This window comes from Prosopis cineraria, unplaced genomic scaffold, assembly GCF_029017545.1.
Source record: "Prosopis cineraria cultivar Desert tree isolate PC_DT_omini unplaced genomic scaffold, ASM2901754v1 PC11, whole genome shotgun sequence".
Lineage (NCBI taxonomy): Eukaryota > Viridiplantae > Streptophyta > Magnoliopsida > Fabales > Fabaceae > Prosopis > Prosopis cineraria.
Window position 1 is genome coordinate 12,373,172 of NW_026555342.1, and position 26,536 is coordinate 12,399,707.

The following is a 26,536-nucleotide window of genomic DNA, read 5'->3' on the forward strand; positions in this document are numbered from 1 at the left end:
AATAATGTTAATTAAAAATGATTCGAGAATGTTATATTAAATTTTGAATAAATCAAGACTCAATTTTAAGAGCAATGAACTACCAGCTAGGATGGTGCTATACGTACATTGATTTGGCGCTTGCTATTACTATTTGGTATAAATAAGTGAAGTGTTCTACTTTATCAACCCCCACTATCTCTTATCATGAATACTTGTTTTCGAGGGAAAGAGTTAAATTTATTCATAATGATAATGTATTTGTTTCCTACAATATACATGGTGCTAAAAATGAAGGCTCGTTCCATTAAGGGAGCAATCAGTAATTGCACTCCAGGGTAACATTCCTACTGTACAAAATGTTATGGCACCAAAAAAAAAAGAAGAAAGAAGAAAGAAAAAGAAATCCAGCTCCAAGTAGTAGGAGCATGGATAAACAAAGGAATTTGGTAGCTACAGCATCCAAGCCAATCAAGAACGCTTGAGTAAGGATTCCAAATCTTTGAGAATTTGGTCAGCAGCATACACTATCATCTTCTTTATCTGTTCGATCAAAGAAAAACAAAGAAACATGAAATAAAAATTGGAAGCAAACATCACCTCCATTACATTTTTGTTTAGATAGATTTAGTCTTAATATTGTATCTAAGAATTCTTGGCATATTTCATAAAGAGAGAGGCAGCAAGGAAACATGAAATAAAAATTGGAAGCACACATCACCTCAAGTTTATCTTCTCTGGCCCTGTGGTTCTTGGGAAGCAGCCGGAACTGATTAGTTAAAGCCAGACACTCACGGAGGTTTTCTGGGGACACAAAGTCCACAGCAACTTTGGTGCATGACTGCAAAAAAGCAAAAATTTAGAACATTTTCAGATGAGCTACAATCCAACGAGTTGAAAAATAGGAAATATGGAAACTAATAAGCGTAGTAATTAAGGTTTTTATTGAGATAATACAATTGAATAGAATACATACACATAGAGAAAGGAATCTGCTGCCTGATTAGTTACAAAATATTCTCTCCTCTAATATTCTCATAAAACATAATGGTAATATTCCAATAAAACAAGAAGACTGTAGAATACCCAAGAGCAAGGGGATCTCGACAGTCCTCTTAAAGTTGGATTACATATCGATCGTATCCAATTATTAAAAAAATCATTCAACTGATTGGCGCAGCAAACCCTTTGAAAGGACATCTCCAATTTGCGCTATGATTCTTGGCTGGCAATATACGTTATATGAATAACTCCCATTCTTTCTTTAATCCAATGCCTATCAACCTCCATGTGCCTAGTCCTATTACTATTACAATAAGTCCTGATAAGTAAAGTCACATTGATTCATGTACGCTTTGTTTTTTTATTATAAAAGAAACTGTCATCTGCCTCCTTGTTTTTTCATAAGCCAAATTGAAAATATCAAGAAGCATTTATCACATTTTTGTCAAATCACTCTTCAAACAATCAATGTCTATTTTTATGAGACAGATTTGCTTCACTAATTACAAGGATAATTTAGTCTAATTTTTTTATTTCAGATATAATTATTATACTTAACCAACTTTCTTAAAGTATGTGAATCCATTTTTTTTTCCTCTTATATTTGAATACAGAATAATAGTTCTTTTAACAGCCTCTGTAGCCAAAGTCCTCGCATATTTCTTGAGCAACAATTCTAAACTCTTGCTTCTGCACTACTTCTAGTCACATTTTGTTTCGTGCTTCTCCATCAGCAATATATAGTTGTAGATCAGTTGTCATTTGATGAACCTGCCAAACTCAAGCTTGATTACCTTCCTTTTTTATTTCTTAATATAAGTCATATTCCAAGGGAGCCTTCTAACTTCTAAGCATCTCAAGATCTTGTTTGCATATCCAATAAGAATTGTTTTCTTCCCTCCTCCTCCTCTTTTTTTTTTTTGGATAAGTTTTTCTTCTTCCCTTCTTTACCATTTGAGTGACCCCAGTGGTACCCTTCACATTTTAGGGCTCTTGCAAATTGAACGAACCATGCTTTCAAAGATTGCTTTCAACCACATAAAGATTTTAACCTATGAACTTTATTCTTCTTCCCTTCTTCAAATCCAAGAGGAAATGTCATATATTTCTTCTATTAAATTCCTGTAAAGGAATGCATTCTTGATATAAGGCAGTAGAGGCCAATCTAGGTTGGTGGACAAACATCATGGCTCTCATAGCTTCTTAAATGTTTGTTTTTCATTCAACAATACCATTTTGTTGGGGTGTATGACCATAGAAGCTTTAATGAGCTATAGCACATGTTCTAAGGACGATATCCTGTGCTTGATTGAAACATATAGTACCATTATTTGCATACAAGATTTGGATATTAGTATTGAATTGATTTGAGTTTTAATCGTTGTATGGAAATTGTGAACTCATGAGGAACCTCATTTATTAATAAATACACCTAACTAAGACGTGTGTGATCATCAATAAATTAGACAAACCATTTACCGTTACATGACAGTTCTATGGGTTATTCATAAGGGACCCCACACATTACTATGAATAATGGCAAAAGGTTTTGTGCCTCATATGTGGACTTTGGATAAGTATTTTTGTGATGCTTGGCCAACTCACAACTTTCACATTGAAAGTTGATCGAATTTTTATAGGAGCAACTCAGTAATTTAAAACTAAGATGACCTATACATCGATGCCATAACATTAAGTTGTTATTTATGGAGAATAAAGCATAATTATAAATAACATTGGTCCTTAAGCCATAAACTTCATAAATTTGAAAATAAGAAAATCCTTCACATTCCTTAGCATTGGCAATTGTCATCCCTAATGACAAGTCCTAAAATACACAATGAGTAGGAGCAAAATTAGCAGAGCATTTGGAATCTTCAATTTATCGACTGATAGCGAGGTTTGGAAGATAAAGAATAGATTTTATTACTATTAGAAGCAAAAGCTCTAAGATTTCCTTTACCAACACCCAAGCTAAGATTCCATAAGCAATTTTAACTTTCTAGCACCAACAAAAGGAGCAAAAGTAGTAAATAATTGATAACAATCAATCATGTGATTAGAAGCACTTGTATCAACAAACTAGAATCAACAATTCATGAGTTGTGCAAGCAAATTTTAAGAGCATAAGAATATACTCAGTGATCCAAAGATGCAATAGTATTTTTTTTCCAATAACTAACCAATTGTTTATAGCACATACATCTCTAAAATTTTCCCTAACTAATCATTACTAGTGGTAGAGATTTGGTTGCTGATAAAACATAATAACAACGTGCAATCCATATAGCCAACCCTATCTAGTGGAATAAGACTTCTTGTTGATCATTACTAGTAGTCTTCTTCTTGAGATTTTTTGTTCTCAAAATTGATTCAATAACCTCAACTTTTTTCTCAACCTTCCAACTTTCCATGAATTTCACGGCAAATGTCTTTTGCGTGGCCTATTTTTTCAATGTTTACAAAATATTAAGGCCCTTTCGTTGCTTATTCTAATTCAATTCAAGCCCAATACTTCAAGTCAATAAACTTGACACATCTTGAGCATTCTTCTCCTCTTTTAGCATCCCCTTAAGTCGAGCCTCCTCCCTTGTTACTTCTACAAATGCTTTGCAAATCATAAGGAGATGATTTTGAGCCACTAGCTTCCTCTCGAGCCACTAGCTTTGTCGAGGTCTTATTTAAGCTAGCAACAAATTCAACTAACCTATCCTTCTCGATTTAGCACATGAAACATGATAACATCCTCAATGCATGGCCATTCATCTTTTAAGTTGGTGTCAAACTCTTGCCAAAGTCACCATTTCAAGGTAATACTCATTAACCTTTTATCAACCTGGTTGGTCTACTATAACTGAGTCTTGATTTCAAAGATCTAGGCAAAGTTTCCACCATCAAATATGCCTCTTTCGTCACATCCCAATTTCTTTCTTAGTACTAATAAACGTGAGCATTTTGTCAATGGAATCATCGAACTCATTAACCAAGACATCACAAGGGATTTCTTTGATTGCCATCATATAGCATCTGACATGTCATCTAAGGTGGTTGTTCAAGCTTCTACAGTGAGATGCCCAATCTTTTCTCAACCTCTGATGGCCAATCAAATTGCTCTAACATAACTTTTTCCCATCAAGTTTTCCCAAGGTGAGCAAGAGGATCCATCCGAACTTGAGCCCATTGTTGGCAAAGCCTCAATTAAGTTCAGTTTGAATCCTTGGTATTTATTAAGCCTTTGGATTAGTTGCCCGTGAGAAGTATGAAAACTAGCTTACCATGGAGTACTCCAGGTATGTGTTATTTGAATTGTTATGTATTGAGATGATACAACTAAATATAATATGTCCATAGATGGAACAAAAGGAAATTTTGCCTAATTACAACAAGGCTTACCCCACTAGGTAGGGTTAGCTACATGGATCACATTACATTATTGTGCCTAATTAATTACAAAATATTCTCTCCTCTTAAATTCTCATAAGACATTATAGTAATATTCATATTAAGTCATGAGCATTTAATCCCTAAAAGTCAGGAATCTCAACAATAAGACTTGGTTTGGATGGAGGGAAAAGTGGGAAAGGGATAGAGAGAAGAGGAAACGAGGAGAAATTTCTAAAAATAGTAATTTTTTCACTATTTTTAGGAATTTTCCCTCCTCCCTCTTTTTCTGCCCTTCCAAACAAAAGGTAAGAGACGCACTAACATGAGTATGGCAAAAAAGAAGAAGAAGAAGAAGAAGCAAACTTCAAAGTTCCCAATATAAAATGTAAGGAGTTTATTGTTACCATGAGATTTCTAACTTGGTGAGGGCATCCAGCAGGAATAAACACAGCCTCCCCTAGTTTCTGCTCAAACGTCCAAGGTTCAACACCTTAAAGTTTTAAGGGTTTGTTTCAGTAACAAGTAACAAGTAATAGCAACAAAGATATACATTAGTTTTTGGTGCTAACCGAACTCCTCCTTCAGCTTCTTCTTGTGCTCCATTGTTAAATAAAAACATTGGTCATGAATGGGATGGAAAACCTATAAAATACATTAGAGCCTCAAGTAGCATAAAAGTTAAGGATAATCAGAAACATGGATCAAGTGGTAGGTATTGTACCTGTTTAACTGGAGAACAATAAGTATGTCTGAACTCTCTTGAGTGTTTTCTCAAATATGTTTCTAACTTCTTAGTATCTTCTCTTCTGAAAATGTCCCAAAGAGCAGCACCTGGTTCTCTTGTCTCATTTTCTGTAGTGACAAATGCGACCCCTTCAGCCACATCATTTGGAGAGATATTTCCATTGATTTCACCACAGCACTTCTCTTTCTCATCTTGGACCTTGTGTGCCTTCTTCAACTTCAAAATAGACAAGCATTGCTCATCGTTTAACTTTACTTCTGCTGTATGGGTCAAAATATTCACCTGTGAACACTAGAAAGTTAATTTATTTAAGAACAAGAATCATAGTACTTGCGTGATAAACAACCTTGAAGAAGCATACCGCATCTGACATGTCACAATGAAGCTTTGTTACAGAATCTCCTCTGCCAAGCTCTTCTTTTATTCCATAAGCAATATATGTTTTTGGACCCATGTCAGGTTTCAGGACATGCATTGGCAACTTGACAGCAAGATTGAGCATTCCGACCCGAGGATCAGTGTACTCTTGGAATGGCAAGGAACGGATAAATTCATCACAGTGGCGAGGCAAAAGATCTTCAAACTTATCAGAGGGAGGCCAGTCTTTTAGCTTAAGCATCTCTGGCCAGAGGTTTCTATATGTTCTTCCTTCCATATAACCTTTAAAGAACTTATGAGTGCTGATTTCTACCTGCAAATATTTGGAAGAATGAACACAGGTCAATCGTGTAGAAAACTAGTATACTATACTATACTTCAGAAGATAGAAAGCTCCAAGGCACGCGGGAATCTCAAGTGCAAGGAAAATACATGGCAGTATGAATTTATACAAATGTCGCCTAAACATTATCTTTGACCAAGTTTTCACAAAGCACAAAAAGAGAAGATACCAGAAATGTACCTCACAGCCAGCAAGACAATCAATCGTCTTAACTTCTGACACTTTTGGGTTGATTTTTGAACCTGAAGCTGCACATACTGCCCTCCAAATAACCATGGGCTCCCAGCTCAAACCTGTTGCTTGTTGAAGAACATCACGAACGATAACAGGTTCACCATTAATCCAATGCTTTTGGAAGATTGATAACCCATCGTTTATAATCTCCATTGAAGAAGGGCAGTATATGTCATTGTCATCACTGCCTTCTCTAGAAGCAGCTCTTCTCACAGAGCGGTTGTAGCATGATACTGCTACTCCTATGTGCTTCAGAGGAGTTTGTTCAGTAACGTAGTTTCTTAACAAATCACCAGCTTTAGCTTCCAGGTCATATATCCAACCCCTGGGAAGAATATGCTTGAGCTCCAACTTGCCGTTTCCACATCCCCCAAACTCCTTTGGGGCACAAAAAACACTTCCATTGCTTTCTGCAGTCCACTCAATAGATAGCTCAACACAAGGATCATCTGAAGTCTTGGAATCACAAGACTCTGGCGAAGGATCACCACCATGCATATAATCATAGCCCTTATTCACATACTGAAACCTCATTTCAGCTCGGTGCGAAATAGTCCCATTACGAACTTCTCGGCAACACTGGAGGCAGAGTTCATAGGAACACACAGGGCAGCTTCGATGAAGATCAACAATTGAAGTAGCACAATGGTTGCTGCTCCAAGACCAAAAGGATAAATTAAACAAACTTGACGAAAATGAAAAAAAACTTGTGTGAAATGATTTGGATTTAAGAGTAAACTTACCAATAGACACGTTCATCATCACTGCATAGAGTTTGCAGTATCCTAATCTCAGAACGTGATGTTCCTGACAAAAAATTTATTGTTACTAATGTCTTGAAAGTTAAAAAGCTTTTTTTTTTTAAGAAATATAGTTTATTGTTAATGATGTTTCGAAGAAAATATTACAGCCTCAAGTACCTTGTATTCTAGCTTCAATCTCTTCCTCTAGAGCTTGTTCTTCACACATTTGTTTCAGAAATGGACGAACCAAGTTGATACAATATTGCAGATATTGAAACTTCTCATTATCAGAGATATCCCTGATAGATGTCTGGCAGGTAGATAAGAAATTAATTATGAGAAAATTGAAAGGGTAAACTTCTAATCTTCATTAAACAAAGTGGCAAGGGTTTGGATAACACAGTAAATCAAACCTTGATCATCCCACTTGAGCGCAAGCAGACATTGCAATTGCAATTTTTACGGCAAAATGGGCAACGCTCTGCAATTTCTGCTACCGTCATATCAGGATACCTAGGCGGATAAATGGCAAACATAGTTAAATCTTGTAAGGATGCCTTATAAACTACAAGAACAAATAAATAGAACCTTTTAACAGGTAAAATTGTGTAGACGTAATATTACTCACCATTGCTTGATGCACTTGTCACAGTATAATTTTTGTTCGCATTTGGTGCAAGGGACATAGCTTAATCTATCCCTTCTCATGCACTGATGACATATCCAGCAATTTCGTTTAGTATCCTGTTTAACATAATAAGTTAGGCATTAGTCAGTTATAGAGTCAGGTAATGGACAGTACAAAGTAAAGTCCCTCTAATAAAAATATAAGCAAACGTTGTAACACATTATTGACTCCTTAGCAGTTAAAAAACTTAAAAACTGCAACTTAAGATTTTTTCCTGAAGTAATATGAATTGAGAAAGGTGATTACCCTCCTACTTGTTGCAATGTGATTGTCCTCAGTATGGTTACCTAAATCCGAAGGAGGCAATGTGGATGCTGGTGGAGAATGCAATGTGGTAATGCTTGAAGATGGACTCTCTCCACTTGATTCTGAGCCTATTGTATCCATCATAGTCACAGAGTCCATTTTATGAGCTCTTCCCCTGGACCGTATCTTGGCAACCACGGTTTCCTTGTCATCTTCCAAATCATCAATCAAAAAATCATTTTGCAAATTTCTTTTCCTTTTTGAGGCAGCTATAGATTTCTTTGGTTGATCACCTCTCTTGCATTGAATATTAAACCTCCTCTTTGAACAACATAGAATGTCTCCTTCCTCTTCCGATATCGGAGGATACTTATGACTCTCTTGAACCTTTCTCCTCCTTGAAACTTCAAATGCGTTAGAGCAAAACACCTCCATCCTCACCGCCTTCTAGTATAGCTTAAACCTAACCAATAATCACTGTCAGTGACACATCAATCAAGAAAACTTCTTTTCCTGAAAAACTGCTATACAGCGTGAAAAGATTAAACCCAGTGCATATAAGATTATATCAAATGTTCTTTCGAATGTCTAAGGCGCTTCAGGTCAATCCAAAACAGAGAACCAGCTAGGCAAGTCAACCTAACAACATTGGTTTATACGAAAAATAGCCCCTCACGGAGACAAAGGTAAGAAGCAGGAATTGCAATTGCATTTAATCATAGGCACGATACCATGAACACATTCGAGATCAAGGACAAGATTCAGACCATAAACCGCGCAAGTCAATGGTCAATAAACCCGCCCGGCAATTCAACACGGATATACAATAATTCCCAAAGAAAATTGCCCGCAACCGAAAGACCAATAACAAAGAGGAATAGCATTTTGCATTCAACAAATAAGAAGAACAAGAACATTCGAAATTAACGTCGTTCAAGATTTAGGCATCAACCTGTTATTGAACGGCGAAACAGAAACAGAGAGGAAGTAGAGAACCCAGATAAAGACCACGCAAAATCCGGGGAATTAAAATTTTAAAAGTAAAAAGTAAAAAATAAAAACTTACCGAAAAGTGAAATTGGACGCAACCTTGTGGGCGGCTTTAGATCTGTGGGTGAGACTAGAGGCCAGGAAACGGGTAATTCCGCAGGAGTTACTTTCTCAGAGTTCGTGAAACAGGCGTAAATTACGAAGTTTTTCCCCACTTCGTTTTTTGTAGCGCGGTATATAATTTGTACCAAATTAGAATAAAATTGATAATAATTTTTTTTATTTTTGACGATAATAGAGGCACAAAACTAATATAAAAACGATCCTTTAATTATCGTCTTTTAATAAAAATAAAAAATCACTCAAAAAAAAATAATAAAGTATTTCGAATATAAACGGAATTTGGATTATCCCACCCTCAAACAGATTCGTATATTTGTCCAAAAAACAAAACAAAACAGATTCGTATACGCATGATTAGCTCTATGATGCTAATCTTCACACAGTCCAAGATCACAAACTTTTGTTTTCCCCTCTGAAATCAAAACAATGGATACGGCTTCTGGTAGTCTTAGGGGAAAGGAAAGAGGAAAGCTGAACTACTAAGAAAAATAGTGCCACGCGCTGTTTGGTGAATAGTAGGATCGCGTCCCAATTCCCCGCATCCTCGTGCTTCTCGTTTGTTTTGGGTTTTTAAGATTTTAAAATTTCTTTGGGATATTGGTTTGAGGGAAAAAATATATATGGTCAGATATTAATTTGAAATTATTATAATATTTTGATGCGGATCTTCCCTCCATAAAATCTTAATTTGAATTGAATGCATGGTATCTTTGATATTCTAGACGATATAGCATAAATTACTACTTTTTACTTTTTTTTTATTTTTTAAAATACAGATTGGGGTAATTATTAAATGGTTTGCCAAGGGGATAAAAGTGTTAAAGAATTCGTTGGTTGGGGTTGAAGATAGAACAGAACGCACTACATGGGTCCCAGTAATTTATTTTTCTTCCTTTTATTATTATTTTTTAATTTTTAATGAAACCATTTTGTCACTCTATAAATTTGGAAGATTATCGATTTGGTTTCAAAAACTTTTATCACCTCTTGTTCTCTTCAAAGGTCGCAAAATGTAAACATTACGTGACCCAAAAAAAATGTTAATATTACCTAAATCAATCAAATTTTTTTAAAAAAAAAACCATGTATAGTGCAAGCTTTGAAGTCCAATATATCTCTCCAATACTCGAGAAAAACTGTCATATATATATATATATATATATTATTTACTATGTAAACAAAACTATAAAATCAAAGAATATTTATCATATTTTTTCAATTTATTTCTCATAAATTTAATATTTATTTTTATTAAATAAATTTATTTAATTAATTACAGGAATAATATAATCTAAATTTTTAATTTCAGACATGATTATTATATTGAACAAACATTTTTTTATACAAGTTTGAAAACACTTAACCAGCTTTTTTAAATTCTATAAATTAGTTATTTTCTCTCAGCCTTAAAAATAAAGTATATGACTTTTAAAATATTGAAGTGCATTTGATTTTCTCTCATTTAACATTTGGAATGGATTTTTAAACTTTTGAAATATTAAAAATTATTTGGGTAATTTTTTAAAAAGCAAAATTACTTTTAAAAAGTGGATTGAAATAGGCTTGAGATGTGAATTTTGAAACTCTACTTTTTGATGAATTTCAAAGGTGGGTTTAAAATATATATGTTATCTTACTCTCTTATTCTGTTATTTAAAAAATAATTATTTCATTAAAAATATAATTATTATTTAAATAATAATAATTAGATATCAATTTCTTAACATTGTAAATTGAATAACTAATCATGTTAATTTTTAACACTTATTTATAATAAAAATTATAAATTTTTATCACATTTTTTAAAATTATAAATTAAAAAAGTATAAATAATTAGATATCACATCTTTAGCATTGTAAATTAAATTTTATGTTATTTAAAATATTTATTATATTTTTTAAATATTTTAAATATATTATATTTCTATAATAAAAATTATAGATTATCATAAATCAATATTTTTTTAATAATTGTACATTTAAAATTATATTTTATTATCATAATTCAAGTAATTTTTAATTTACTAAACTGATTTTTAAAAAATATATTCAAATATAAATTTTATTATAATAATTAATTTTTATTAAATTAACTTATGTTAAATAAATTTTTGATGAATTGAAAATCAAACATATATTAAATATGTGTGTAATGTAAAAATTGTTTTTCGTTAATATAATATAAAAATTCTATGAACACAGTACTGTCATTTGAAGTTTTGAACATGCGACTATGCCAATCCCATCCCAACACGGGCAGGAAGGAATGTGAAGGACAGGATGGAGGGTTAGAGATTGCTGGGGAGATTCTGACGTATGATTTCAGAAAGAAATATAATAAAATTTTATTTAAAAATAAATAATTTTTTAATTAAAAAAATTATGTTATCATTACTATTTTAAACTAGAATGAGATCATTTCTTTCTTTCTTTTTGTTACATATATCTGTAATTAAAAATAATCAAACACAAAAGGAAATCTTTTTTTTTTTCAACCTCAATTCATAGGGTGGGATTATTTCTTCCAATGCAAGTCGCATAAATATCTCAATCATGTATTTGATATTTTGTTTAATGTAACTGCGTATCTTAACAAAATAAAGTGATGTGATTCTCTAACCAATCGAACAAATTGATTGTAAAATATTTTTAACTACTTCACAAAATTGAAAAAAAAAAAAGACTTTTATAGCGTACTATAATTGACTTCCCCCTTGATAGTTGGTATCATACAATTTGAATTAATAATAGCACTTTTTTTTACATAAATCAAATTCATACACTCACACCGATCACATTTATCCTAACTTTTTCTCATGAGAAAAAGTGGCCCACGCATAACCCCCCACTTGGAGGTGTAGAGGTTTGATCTCGCTGAACTATAAGACAAAATGCAAATTTACCGCTTTATTTAAAAATCATAGGGTATTTTTTAAAAATTAAATGTTAAAAAATAAAAGGTTTTTTAAAATTTTAATGTATAATTAATGAATTTTTCTTAAAAATATTATTAATGAATTACTCAACCATTCACCTTCGATTGAAATATTTCATTAAATAAAATATATAAAAAAAATAATGATAATTTAAAAATAAATAATCAACTCGTTAGAATATACTCCCTGGGGTCCCTATTACAAGGGATCTTCTAAAAAGATCTGTTAGTTTTTAATATACAGCACGTGATGAAATATTAATTATGTTTTTCAGTATTATCCAATTTAAAATTATCAATTATGAGAGATAGTATAATGTAAATTCAAAATTTTTTCATCTAAATAGGAATCAAACTAAAAAATTATTATATTTTTTAATATACTTAATAATTTAATTAGTTCCCTTTAATTCTCATGAAATACTTAGAAGTTTTTTGTAATAAAAATCAAATAGAATATATTCAATTAAAAATAATATACAAAGAGAATTTCAGGATCATGAAAAATGCTTAATTATTGATGGGTCCCAATAAATTATGAAATTTCAATTCAGTTTATGGGAGAAAAGTTAAAAAAAATAATTATGAAAAGATCAAAACACCCTTAACTTATCATGCAAAATCATTATTCGTTAACTTTCTTACATTAATTGTAATTTACTAATATGAATTGCAAATTATATAAGTTAATTTGTCAATGATTATATAAGATTTGGCATCAATTGTTCAATCATAAACAGCAGCATCAATGATTAAGTTGCTAACTTTATTTATTAATTTATTAACATCATTGTAAATTACTAACTAGTATTATAATTTACTAACATAAGTTATGTGAAATAAAAAATTAATAACTAGTGATTTTGTATTATTAAAATTAAAGTTTCAAATTTTTTAAAACCTACTAATAATTAAACCTCATCACTCTCCCTTAACTAAAATTGTTCCTAATACTCTCTTCGTATAAAAATGTGAGGCATTTTTAATATAATTTTACCTTCTAATAAAATAGTTACCTATTTTTTTATATTTATTTATATTAAACACTCTAAATGAATATAAAATTATTATTAATAAAAAATTTAAAAAATAATTATTATATTTAAAAAAATTAAAAATATTTTATATTTTTAAATATTTAATTTTTTAAAAAATACTTTACGTTTTTTTAAATGGAGTGGGTATATATTTTTGAATGGGGAATAGGAGAAGGCAAATTCTAAACGGGTGTAAAGGGAAAGGAATCAGTGACGCGACACGACGTGCGCGGAAGTTACAGCAGATTACATAATAAGCAGAGAGAAACTAGCCCCGGAGGTCGGCCCAGGTCAATGTCTAACAGTAACACTCCTCAAGTCTTGTCATCTGCTTTCACATCAACCCAATCCAATCAATCCATCACCATTCATATTATTATTCTATTTTTTGACTCATACATATATCACCCATCCCTTCCCCACGTTTCGTCCTTTTGTCTTCGGCTTGAAGTTTGAAGATTACTCGCCCTTGTTCATAACGTACTTTGTTTTTTGGCCGTTGATAACAGACTCACCTAAAGTATTTTAAACAGAACCTTGGCTCTCATAAAATAATTATTTATCCTTTAATTAATGTCATTTTTTATATTTTTATTTTTATTTAATTAAATATTTTATTTTAAAATAAATATAAAGTAATTTATTTATTATAAATATTTTTAAAAAATACATCAATTACATTTTGAAACATTAAAACTACCTGTATTGTTTAATATTTACTCCTTCCGTTTAAAAATATAAGGTATTTTTTGAGAAGTTGGATATTAAAAAATGTAAGGCATTTTTAGTGTTTTAAAGTGTAATCATTATTTTTTCAAAAGTGCCCCTATTAATAATAACTTTATATTTATTATAGATGTTTAATAGCAATAAATATAAAAAGATAGTATTAGTTAAAAAGTAAATAACTATTTTATTTAAAGATAAAATTTAATTAAAAATATTTTATATTTTTTTAACGGAGAGAGTAACTTTTTAAAAAGTGTCTTGCCTTTTTAAAATGAAGGAGTAAACACACAAACAAACAAACCATTGTAATCAAGCATACATGGGCTAACTTATTTGTAACAAATTCAACCTTTTTTAATGGAGGACTTAATCTCATATCTTAAACAGAAGTTAATTATTATAACTCTTTTTGGTAAATATTAGTTAATCTAGAAGGCCTACTTAAAGCACGACGAAATTAATTACATTATTATATTAATGACTTTATGAGAATGAAACTATTTTTATAAATTTTATACTGTACATAAACATATAGAAATGATAAAATATTTAAGCCGTTCTAAAAATTTAAAAATATTTTCATGAATTGCATTGAGATATTCAAAGTTTATAATAATACTATATAACTAAATAATCAATCAAGATAGTAAATAAACGATGAAAAAAATTTAATTCTATAAAATGTATTTATTTATTTCAAAGTGATAAATATTTTTAAAAAAGTTTGCTGCAAGAGAGTTTTTTTTTTTTTTATCGCAGGCAAAAGAGAGAGTATATTTTTATTTTTGCATGCACACACACTATAATTGCAAATAATTTGATCTTGATTCTTCTTAGACGCTCAGCATCTCTTGTGCTTAATCAAATCAACCTTCAATGGCATAAATTAATAAAAGAAGCAAACCAACAGACTCTCAACAAGAGTCATTCACCAATTTCAGGGTAAATTCTGGCCCAAAAAACATCTCATTAACTCGCAAATATGAAAAGCTTGAGAAGTTTGAAGGTCATGGACGAATAGACCCTTTGGAGAAGATTGACAATATGAGATGAGTGTGCAACAGTAAATAGAGTCCAATTAAATGGGGGAGGTGATGATACATCAACTTATGTATGAATCAGGTAACAAATTTTTTGGACACCAAGCATATCCCAACCGAAAGTCAAGGATTGATCCTTTTCTATGTGCACTAGGGCAAGGATTGGACCCATAACATGCTATCGGTACATTTATCCAAATAAGATACAAGAATGTTCAGATCACCTCATAAGACATGTATCCTTTTCATTCAAAAATGTAAGTCATTTTTAATTGAATCTTACTCCAATAAAATAATTATTTGCTTTTCAACTAACTTTATCTTTCTATATTTATTCCTATTAAATACCTTACAATAAATATAAAGTTATCATTAATAAGGGCACTTTAAAAAAAAATAATGATTACATCTCAAAAAACTAAAAATGTCTTATATTTTTTAACATTTAACTCTTCAAAAAATGCTTTATATTTTTTAACGGAGGGAGTATTTTTTTTCATTATCCATCTCTCTTAACAAAAAGGTGATGACTGATCAAAAGTACAAAAAACTCTTTACAAAAATCTAAAGCATTCTAAACAAAAAAATGAGTACAAAAAATTGCCTTTCCATACATAAAATTTAAAGACACTACTCTAAAATGATTCAAACATTCTCTGCCCATTCAATCACATCTTTGAAAAAATGTTAACTTACATTAGATCTAGTGAGAAAGTTAATTGCCTCAGTACAATTAGAAAAAACATGAATCCTCTATAAATTTTGCTGGCACATGTTAATACCTATAGTTTCACCAATAATCTCGATAATGGCAAGAGGATAATTACCAACGCCAGAAGAGAAGCCAGCAATAGTCACTTAGCCTTCTCATTTCGGATCACACCCCAACATTTAGAAATGTCATCCTTGTAGGGGCTGTCAATGTCTAGGGGGAGATCATTACCCCTGGGCCCAAACCATTGATAATGAGATCTAGTGCACAGATAAAGCGATGGAAGTGTTTAATTGACACCAGTCAGTTTTAGCTTTATGAAAGAGAGCTTCTTTTGAGCTGCTTCTTTCAATATCCTCTTCATTGAGTAAATATTTACATCCAGTGCACCAGATGTCCCAATGCGTATAACCAAAGACAACATCCCATGGCACCTGCTTAGTGAATTCCCATCCAGCTTGCTGCTTCAGATTCCAAAAGATCGAATCTTCACCATTCAAGATTTGAATCTATTCTAAAGCTCAAGTTTGATGACTTCTTTCCACCTGTCGATAATAATATACTTTCGAAATCCAACTGCTTGCTAACTATGTTGGACCTTGTTATCACTATCTAGGACCGCATGAAGTAACTAGTAAGCATAATCATCGATATATAAATTCATGACAAACCATTATTTATAAATCAACAACCATGAATATTTTATGCAATTTTTTTTGCAATTTTAGTTACTCCCCCTCTGAAAAACAAATATGACAAATACAAGTTAGACACGATTTTGCAAAAACCCTTGAAAAAAGCCTGAAAGAACAGCCCAGTCCATAATTGACTAAACATACGTTCTCCTTTATACTAAAAAGGTCACATACCAATGAGTGCTCAATCAAGTTGGAAAAGACTACGGCTAGCATTCTCTAGGGCGAGTGTTCGAACCTTGAAGAGTAACAAACACAATAATTAACATGGCCTCAAAGAGGTCATCCCATCATACCTCATTATTACTATAAGATCTCGTGGGAAATTTAAATTAGTTTGAAACGAGCAATGAACCTAAGATACTAAATGGTTAATATGGAAAAAAAATATGTCACATATTAACCTCGTCTTATTGCTTAATATAGGTAGATACACAAGTACAAACGCACACAATTCCCCAATGAAACAAAATAGGCCCAAACTAAATGATGCACAGGCTTTCAGGCGCGTGTGATGCAATGAATTTTAAAATGAGCCTTGTTATAAATAAGTATTGACCCAATTTTGAATTTCAGATGTACTTATACTCTACTACCACTTGTTGGAGAGTGAAACAAATATGATACTCAAAAAAGGAAAGAGTCCAGTTAAGCCAACACCAAGGAAAAAAAATAACTCAAAAAAGGAAAGAGTCCAGTTAAACCAACACTAAGGAAAGAAAGCAAGTGTAAACAAGTTCAAGACACATCTCTACTCAAAGACTTCACAATATTCAATGTTATAGTTCTTATATCAAACTCAACTCTACTCGCGTCTCACATTGTTGCAGTAGGAGAAAATGAAGTTTTGCTTAATTGTATATTCTTTGTTTTCAGATAATTTACAGTATTCACTTCATAATATACCACTAAATACAATCCGAAATATTATAGAATCTCTGAATTACAGCCTAGATATGGCAAATCTCATCAACAAGTAAATCCACAAAACTAGCCTTTCAAGCAAGGCACTAGAAAAATTCACCATTTTTTCCTCAGATTAAGGACTTTCGGCTGCAAGGTAAGATCCTAATCTGTCTTGGTCAATGATGATGGCAACATCAAATTTACAGCGACATTGCTGGTACCTTGTCCCACTGACTGATGCTCCTCCCTCTATTCAAGGCTCCGGATGATTTTGGATACCATCCGGAAGGGACCGTGGAGATGAGGCACCGCTGATTTTGCTCGGCAACGGTGTGTTCCTCCGGGACTGGCGCTTCGTGGGCACAAGCGCGCTCTCAGTTTCCCACTTTTCACTGACTATCTCCTCATCATCAGAACTATCATTCTCAGTGCTAGCCTTCAAAACCGGATGAATATAGGCATGCTGAAGGTAACCTTTCAAGTTCAGGTTAGGTTCAGTCGCTTTTTCCAGTGTGTCTTTCATCATTGCTTCCTGCATAAGCCCCCAAAAATGTTATGGCAATGTTTGATTTTTCAGTAACAGATTAAAGGGACGATATCTCCTTTTTGGAACATACCTGTAAGGGATAACGAACAAAGGCAGATTCGAAACGGCCCTTGCAGTACCTATAGAACCATATGGTGAGTATTGGGAGTGCAATGAGAAATGGCGTTGATGAAGCAGCTTTTTTGGTGCTCAAGAGTCCTAACAAAACTACTTGGGAAAATATCAGTGCGATCACAACGCGCAGATGAACGTCGGGCCAGAATGCCGCCCCACTCTCGTATTCCTGATTATACACGTTAATGATCTGCAGTAGGCAGATCCATCTTATATAAACCAAACAGCAGATAATATAATACCTTGTAGAATGACATTATGATCATGATAAACATGTGCTTGGAAATCCGAAAGGAAAGCGTGGCAGCAGTGCTTATGATAGATGCTCAGGATCCTATAGAACAGTCCTAACAAGTAAACTTCAAAAAGATTGATTTTGGCCACCCAACCAAATAAAAAAAAAAAGAACAAAGATAAAGATAAAGATAAAAGTAGCATCTTCTCGTGTGAGTTTCGTATATGACAGCATATCGTGATTGTGCAAGAAATGCAAACATGAATAGAAACTTGAATTATCCTATGTTAGGATTAGGAATGGCCTAAAACTACATTTTAAATCAAAATTTTAAGGCTTGAATCTATGGATCTTTCTACTTTATTATATATTACTTTTAACAGCATCTTTTCCATAGAAGTCCTAGATGAAACTAGCTATAACACCATTTGTTAGAAATGAGGAGTAACAAAACCTATGTGTTACTTATTAAGCTCAATTCTATTCGACATGAGACCTTCCACATCATCTCAAGTCTAATCATACCTGAACATCATAAATCTTATTTTATATTATTAATCAACAAATTTATACCTGATGACGAAACACAACATAAGCCAGCCCAAAGAAAATTATTATGAAAGGAAGAACAGCCGGTGTCACTGAAGCATAGACCAGACCCAGCAAAAAGTACAATTGTATACGAGGTTCTCCTGTGTTGAAACCGATACTCCCGGCATCCATGGCCTCTTCCCTATCTTTTTCAGTCTTAACCAAGAAGAAATTCTTCAAGTGATAAATTATAAGTGGTTTCAACATCAAAATCTCTCCAGCTATGCCAGCCCATCCATCAACCATTATATAAGTAATGAAGAAAGTTGCTTTCAAAGGAATTGCTGTGCCAATTGTAATAGGATATCTGCCAAAAGTATTACAAAAAAATCTTAATCTCATCAAAATGATTAAATAATTAAGACAAGGGTTTGATCAATCAAGTGAATAGATATATTCTCCACATAAGACAAATTGCTTCAAGAAAAAACCAGTATGTATCAAATGACATACTCATTGGCTGGCTGGTGAATGAAAGACTGAAGTTGTTCAAATGCTGATCCCGTAAGTATGCTCCCAAGAAATACATTCACGAAATTGAAAATATAATATCTAGAAGCTGATCTTCTCTCGAGAGATGACAAAGATGAGAAGCCTTCAAATTTTGACATAATCATCAATATTGATGGCAAGAAGATGAGAAAAAGCTTCAAAGCAAGACCAGGAAGAAATCCTTGAATAAATGACTTGATAAATTTGCTGCACAATATCATGCATGAGTTTAGATAACTCATCTTCTAGTATTGAAGAAAAACTCTGGCTTTAAAAGTCCAACAATGAGATGAACTTACATATCAATAAGTGGCTTCAGCCATGGTGCTGCTTTCTGGATTCCTTCATACTTGCAAGGGATTGTACAAAGGCAATGGGGATCATAAAAAAGAAAGTGAGGAAAAAGAATGCAACAGCGACAATTAACCTCCTTATAGTGAGAGAAACATATGGTATTGCCAAGTTTGGCCAATAAACGTCTCTTGGCTCTGGAGCCCACTCTGTCAGCCAAAGCGTTGGATTTCTGGTTTGTTGAGTCTGCGCACAGACAGCAGCACCCCATCGACTTTTGAATGAAACAAATGAGGCAGGCATAATACACTTGGGGTCAGCTGTAACATTTTCCCTCTCCAAAGCTATCTGCAAGAAGTGACCAATTTGAATTACTATGAAACCACTGTAACAACATATAACATAAATATAGTTCCAGATTAAATTTCCGTTGAAAGAAAGTGCTAAAAGATCCATCAGAGTCAAAAACTCCTAGTAAACAATCAGAGCAACCATCTTCAGTAATGACAAGTGAAGAACAGTTACCATATAAGAATAAAGAATGTGGCATCAAAACCAGCATATGCTTGAGAAATTCAACATGCTGAAATCTACTTTTACATGAACTTTACAAGTTTGGCATCTGATTCACGATTACCAAATTGTTTCATTTTTTTTTATACTACTACAATCAAGGAATGGGGAAAAAAATGTCCAAGTCAGAAATTGGATATAGGTGCTTACTTCTTTAGTCAGCCTCCGAATTTCCGTTGTGTGATGATCAATAGCATCGACTTTTTTGCCCCAAAGACCAAGGAAACCAGTCTGAAAAAGACAAAAAAGAGGATAAGCATTGCAGTTACCTAAATACAGTACAATAATGCTACACTTGAATGAATGTCAGATTAAACTTATGTACCTTCATTTCAGGTTTCTTTGAAGTTCTTTCGAATTTATTTTGATAGTAGACGAGCCAATTCTGCAACTTCTTCTTCTTCTTAACCAACTTAGCAAGTTTGTTTGCGTTATAAACACCCTGTATAATGATTCAATGTAAGAAGTCAAAAAAATGTGCTTTCTTCCTCACCTCTAGGTGAGCAATTATAAAACCAGATCCATCTTTAGAACATTACTGGTTAAAGAAAGGGCTAAAAAACAAGGAAATACAGTCTATGGCACTCCATCATTTGTACACATCATATCAATCAAATTGTAAACTTAGAATTCAATTTCAAAGCTACGCATGGAAGAAAAGCACGTTGAAGCCATAAGATAGCCATGCCTTGCAACAAAAGATGAAACTTAAAGCATAGCAACCACTCGCTGCTCCTTAATGCACAGTATCAGAATCCTTTGAGATAATTTTTATCTCAATATTCTACTAATGCAAAAGTTTAAAGCAGGAACTAACCTTAGTAAGATAGTGATCTGGATGATTGACCAGAAAAAAGTGTTCTACAAGCTCACTATATCTCTAGCTCTACGGCTATCAAGTTTACTGTAAATGAAAATAATGCATCTATGAGAAGAATCCATATAAAAAATATCTAGCGCCAGCGCCACGCATATCAAGTTTACTGTAAATATTCCTCTATTAAAATAATAAAGTTTACCGTGAATTGATCAGGTCGACGTTTTGCTGCTGCAAGAAATTGCAATCTCATCATGGCAACTTTCTCATATTCCTTGAACAAAACATAACACGTCCAAAAAGTAAAGGCATAAGCCACAATTATGTGCCCCCAAAACCTGAAATAGAGTGAAAAAGAAAAATCTTATTACACAGCACAACTTTCATGAGGTTTGAGGAATATATATATATATATATATATAACCAACAAAATCACGTATTAATATGAACCATAGTGTATGTGCGCCTCCAAAACCTGAAATAGAGTAAAACCGAAAAATCTTATTGCAGCACAACTTACGTGAGTGGTTTAAGGAAAATATATATCTATATATATATATATTATATTATATACACAAATCACTAGCAAGGGGAATCGAGCAATGGTATTTCAGAGATAAAAATAAGTATTCTAATCTAAATGTCATCAAAGAGAAGAAAGGCAATCATTGAGAATTGTGCTGTAGCTTAAAATTGTAATCAGAAAAGAAATCTCCCTTAAACCTTAAGTCCCCAACTTATTAAGTGATGTCAAGAAAGTATATAAAAAAATCGCAACAACACAGAATGGGGAGTCTGAAACCTTTGAGAATCTTTCATGGACGTTTGAAATTGAGAGTTTATCAATGTCACTAGAAGTTACATTGGTTATCTTGGCTCCTTCCAGGCCAGAACTCGTGAAATTGACCGGAACTAGCACAGCCCATGCTAGAATGCTATAGGAACAAAGATTTTAAGCCTGCACCAAAAAGGAAAGTATAATTAGCTGCATTTTTTAATTTTCTTAACTAGATTTCCATACCCATGCTAATTGCTATACACGAATCAGTATCGTAGCTTGGGGCACTTGGATATTTAAGCCAGAATAATTGAATCCAACTTCATGAGGAGAAACATAATTTCCTCTCACAAGAGAGCTAACCCTTTTGATGAGTAACGTTAACATTTAAATTAAAGATAAAAAATATGCCTTGCCAATGCATTGATGACCCATTACATACCCTAGTAGATAAATCCGCAAGTACACGGCAGAGTCCAATCCACATGCTCAATAAGCTCAGGTTCTGGCATTTTAAGTGCTTCTGGCATCCAATTCAGAAAAACGAAGATATGATTTCCAGTCTAAATTCACAAACTTCGCCGCACAAATGCTCCTCCATGTACAGGATCCGCTCTTAAACCTTCAAAATACCATTTTGGAAAGTAAACCCTATCGTTGAAAGGTTGAAGCCTCAAAACAGCAAATGCCACAAAGAAAATGAAAGCACTGAGAATATTGATGGCAGCTGCAAGTCCGATATCTGCTAGCGTGGCCATTTATTTCTTCTAGAAAGTACTTCTTCTCCTGCAAAGAAATTGATAAAGAGGTTGCGATTATACCCAGGAAATTTGAACAAAAAGAAGATCATGTCTTTCCAGTAAGATTTACTATTAGTCAGTTAAGCATGAAAACAAAGTACCGAAGCACTTGCCTAAACAATATAACGTACAAGCATAACTTGATTTTAAGAAGAATTAAAGACTTTCATTTTTTTTTTTTTTTGGGTAACAAACGGGGCTAAGCCCACTCAAAACTCAAAAGGAAACACTAATACACACGACGAGGGTCCGAAACCCCCTTAGCATCTCCATATAGCAAAGAATTCCTAGGGTTCTCAGCATTGTCCACGCTCTCTCTTACAAGCCAATAGCATCCAATTCAGAAAACGAAGATATGATTTCCAGTCTAAATTCACAAAACTTCCGCACAAATGCTCCTCCATGTACAGGATCCGCTCTTAAACCTTTCAAATACCATTTTGGAAAGTAAACCCTATCGTTGAAGGTTGAAGCCTCAAAACAGCAAATGCCACAAAGAAAATGAAAGCACTGAGAATATTGATGGCAGCTGGCAAGTCCGATATCTGCTAGCGTGCCATTTATTTCTTCTAGAAAGTACTCCTTCCTGCAAAGAAATTGATAAAGAGGGTTGCGATTATACCCAGGAAATTTGAACAAAAAGAAGATCCATGTCTTTCAGTAGATTTACTATAGTCAGTTAAGCATGAAAACAAAGTACCGAAGCACTTGCCTAAACAATATACGTACAAGCATAACTTGATTTTAAGAAGAATTAAAGACTTTCATTTTTTTTTTTGGGTAACAAACGGGGCTAAGCCCACTCAAAACTCAAAAGGAAACACTAATACACACGACGAGGGTCCGAAAACCCCCTTAGCATCTCCATATAGCAAGAATTCCTAGGGTTCTCAGCATTGTCCACGCTCTTCTTACAAGCCAATAGCAAATTTGTTGCCTTCACGAAATACATGCTTAGCAAGCCAATAGCGTTAACTCCATGTTTGATCTGCATTTGCATTTATACATGGCAAATTGCGTTCTTTAAGGAACCTTTGCACTCTCAGAAGCCAAACCCAAATATAAGTTAGAGACGAAGAAACGCCAAACCAAATTATATAACAAAGAGCTTTCTGGTCGCCGTAATTGTCAAGGGAAAAAAAATGCCCCCAGCGAGATCAAAAAATTTGTCCAGTAAGATTTAATATTAGCCAGTTCAACCGCATTCAGAATCAAACAGAACTGAGGAGTAAGTGAGAAGAAAAAACTGATATTTCTCTCCCAAACCTGCTATTACGCAGCTGATTAAGCTTGAACTGAACCAGAGAAAACTAGAAAGTTCCACTCTTTCAGAGAAAGAAGAATAAATCACTAACACCCAAAATCATACCACAAGATTTTCACAAACAGATGTCATCAAAGCATCCAAAGAAGCCATCAACAGTTGACAAACAAAGGTCATAGTAAAAACGGCGCGTGATTTAATCGTGGTACTCACAACTTGGCCGAAGAAATGAAATCCCAGGTACAGAACAATCCTTCAATGACAGAAAACCGAAGCTCAATATAATAATTTTTAACAGAAGAGAGATGGCATATCTTCGAAAGCAAACTAAGCAACAAGATTCGAACACCTCTTTCCAGTGGAATGGACGTAGAACACACGCCACTTTCAGCCTTTTCCTCGTTGAGACACCAAGTAACTGAACACAGCTCTTTCCAGAATGAGAAAAATAATAAGAAAGAAGAAAGGCTTATGGTTATGAGAGGATTCACGGAAAGAAAGAACAAAAGCAGCGTTGGCTCTTGGATTTCCGGCAGGTTAGGCACACCAACTGTGAGTGAAGTAGATCGACGGATTGGCTTTCGTTGGGTGGTGAGTATGGGCTAGAGGTTTCGTTTGCTGATGAGGGGGTCTGAAATTTATAAAATCAATTATTAATGAAAATAAGATATATAAATATATATATATATATATATAAAAAAGATCGCACAGCATCATATCGCTGACTCACACAATAAAATAAAAATATATGTTCATCTCGGCAAAATCACACGCGGAGTCACACAACGGCTACTTTTTTTTTTTTTTTATTTTTTTGCGGTTACAGGATTGAATGGTGACAACTAGAATTTACTTCAGGCTGAGAAGAGGACAGTTGGTGCACGCGGAGGAAGGGCGCGTGAAGAGAACCGCCAAGAGAATGATGAGAGAGAGGGAATGTCAGAAGGATGAGCTGGCGATCGGAATGGCGTGTAGGGGAAGTGGGATACGGCGTGGGTCACTTAGGAGAGAGCCGCGTGGGCTTTGGAGCAGTGTGGAAGCAAAGCAGTGGAACTACCAGATCCTTTCCACCGTTTTTCTTCTTAAATTACTCCAAAATTTGATGTTTTTTATTAATGATGTTAATTATTGTATTGAAGTTGTTAATTATTGTTGAATGGTTATTCAGGAGGTTTCATTAACACAGGTAGAGTTTACAATAAACTGTAATAATTAAGAACTCCAAAAAAGTATGAGTTTTTAGAATAGTTTGCGATTTAATGATAATTTTTGTATTTAGATTTTTTGTATGAGATTTGAACGTGATTTTTTCTCAATTTTTTCCCTTGCAAAGCATGGAAATTTTAATTTCTAGAGTTCTGTTAATCTTAGTCAATACTCCATATGTATTGTTTTGGTTAACAAATTAGTTTTTAAAATTATAAATTTTAGCATGAGATATTAATATATTGATTTGACAAAAAAAAAGTTATTGATGTGACCATGACATTAATATTAGTAAGGCAAGTTGTCAACAGCCATCTATGGGAATTGGATTCCAAACTTTTGTCCAACGAGGAAGCATAATTTATAAGAGTTTATCCTTAACCTTTTGAATTAGTCTCTAATCTCTATTGCCTATGAAAAGCACTCCCGCGCCCGTACCACAAAATCATAAATAAGTGGGTATGCTATAATCAATATAAAAATATAAATTCATAGAACAGTTTTGTGTCTTATGTAAATAATTTGTAAGTTACTTCTTTTAACTGCACCAAAAAAATTTGCTACATTGGACACCTTATCTTACCATTTGAAGTTAAAAAAGTCGAAGTGACTAATTTTTGAATTATTTATATATTAGATGTACATCCTATCTTTTATTTCTCTATAATTACTGCTGCGCCAACCAAGCAACAAAATCAAAACAAAGTGTTTAAATTTGACTAATTTGAAACGCCCGTATCATTGTTAGCAACAAGAAGAAGGGCTTGTATAGTTTGGCAGAGAAATGCTACTCCTTTATCTCAAATTATAAAATATTTTAAATAAAAATTATACACATCAATAAATCTCATTTTCAAAAACAATTTTTTGTTCCATCTTTATATATAAGGTGTTTTCTAAAACTTTTTATTCCTAAATATAAAATGTGTTATATTTTTTTGAGTAATTAAACAATTTTGTCATTACCTTAAAAAAGAGAGAGAATATATATTAATATGTGCTTTACTCACTATCGTCATGATATTAATTGACATTGTTAGAGGCAAAATTAGAAAAATTACTATGATTTAATGAAATTTCAATTGCATAACAAACTTTTATTGAATGTGTGATTTGGTAAAAATATTCTATATATAGGGACAAAGGAATATATAAACTTTTAAAAATATCTTTTATTTAATACTTTATTTGTAAATGAATATTAAAGAGAGAGAATATAATAAAATGGTAATATTAAAAAGGAATTATTAATAAAACTTTATTTTTATCAAAGCATATTATATTTTGAGATGTTGAATCTCCTTTAAAAGTATCTTATAATTTTGGGACAGAGGGATTACTATATTCAAAAATGGGGAAACTTGTACAATTAATTTTATATACTTAATATACTTATCTCTAATTAAATTAAGGCATAGTGATATTTTATAGGTTATTTAGTTTACAATGAATTCTTGTTATTAATTTTAGATTAAAGTATACATTTAATCCTTTAACTTTATGCAATATTTTATTTAGTCCCTTGACTTTATAAAGTATCTTTCTAGTCATTTAAGCATAATAATGTTTGTTTTATTCCAACAAATTTTTATATTAAACTTTTAAATATTGACAAAATATTCTCAAATGTTAACATATTAAGTTTAATTTATTCAAAATAACAATGATTAATATAAAAAATAAAAATAATAATGTTAGGGTTAAAGAACTAAAAAGATATTTTATAAATTAAAGGATCAAATTATACGACTAAAAGTATACTTAATCTTAATTTTATTAATGTATTAAGATTTACTTGTCATAATTTGATTACATATAAGTATATTAAATATATAAAATTAAATATATAAGTCTTATCCTTATAAAAAAAGTGATGATAAAATAAAAGAAAATAAAAAAGAGTATGTTTGGATTTTAGT

The 26,536-nt window shown here is 32.6% G+C and overlaps 1 protein-coding gene and 1 pseudogene across 6 annotated transcripts; both read right to left on the bottom strand.

Moving 5' to 3' along the window:
• Positions 1–194: 194 nt before the first annotated feature.
• Positions 195–8,932, bottom strand: LOC129286640 (lysine-specific demethylase JMJ26-like). 6 transcript variants are annotated; one of them, XM_054922611.1, is made up of 13 exons: positions 8,809–8,932; positions 7,743–8,205; positions 7,437–7,552; positions 7,222–7,321; positions 6,986–7,118; positions 6,809–6,872; positions 6,012–6,717; positions 5,472–5,801; positions 5,087–5,401; positions 4,935–5,007; positions 4,770–4,855; positions 701–820; positions 195–522 (listed from the first exon to the last, which is right to left on the bottom strand). In XM_054922611.1, exons 2-13 carry the CDS (start codon positions 8,175–8,177, stop codon positions 451–453), a joined length of 2,550 nt encoding a protein of 849 aa, XP_054778586.1. In that variant the 5' UTR covers positions 8,178–8,205; positions 8,809–8,932; the 3' UTR covers positions 195–450. The 6 variants fall into 6 exon arrangements, with proteins under 6 accessions (XP_054778586.1, XP_054778584.1, XP_054778583.1 ...); XM_054922609.1 differs by lacking the exon at positions 8,809–8,932 and adding an exon at positions 8,695–8,774; XM_054922608.1 differs by lacking the exon at positions 8,809–8,932 and adding an exon at positions 8,510–8,682.
• A 7,823-nt stretch (positions 8,933–16,755) lies between these two features.
• Positions 16,756–24,049, bottom strand: LOC129285768 (calcium permeable stress-gated cation channel 1-like; annotated as a pseudogene).
• Between the last annotated feature and the right edge of the window lie 2,487 nt (positions 24,050–26,536).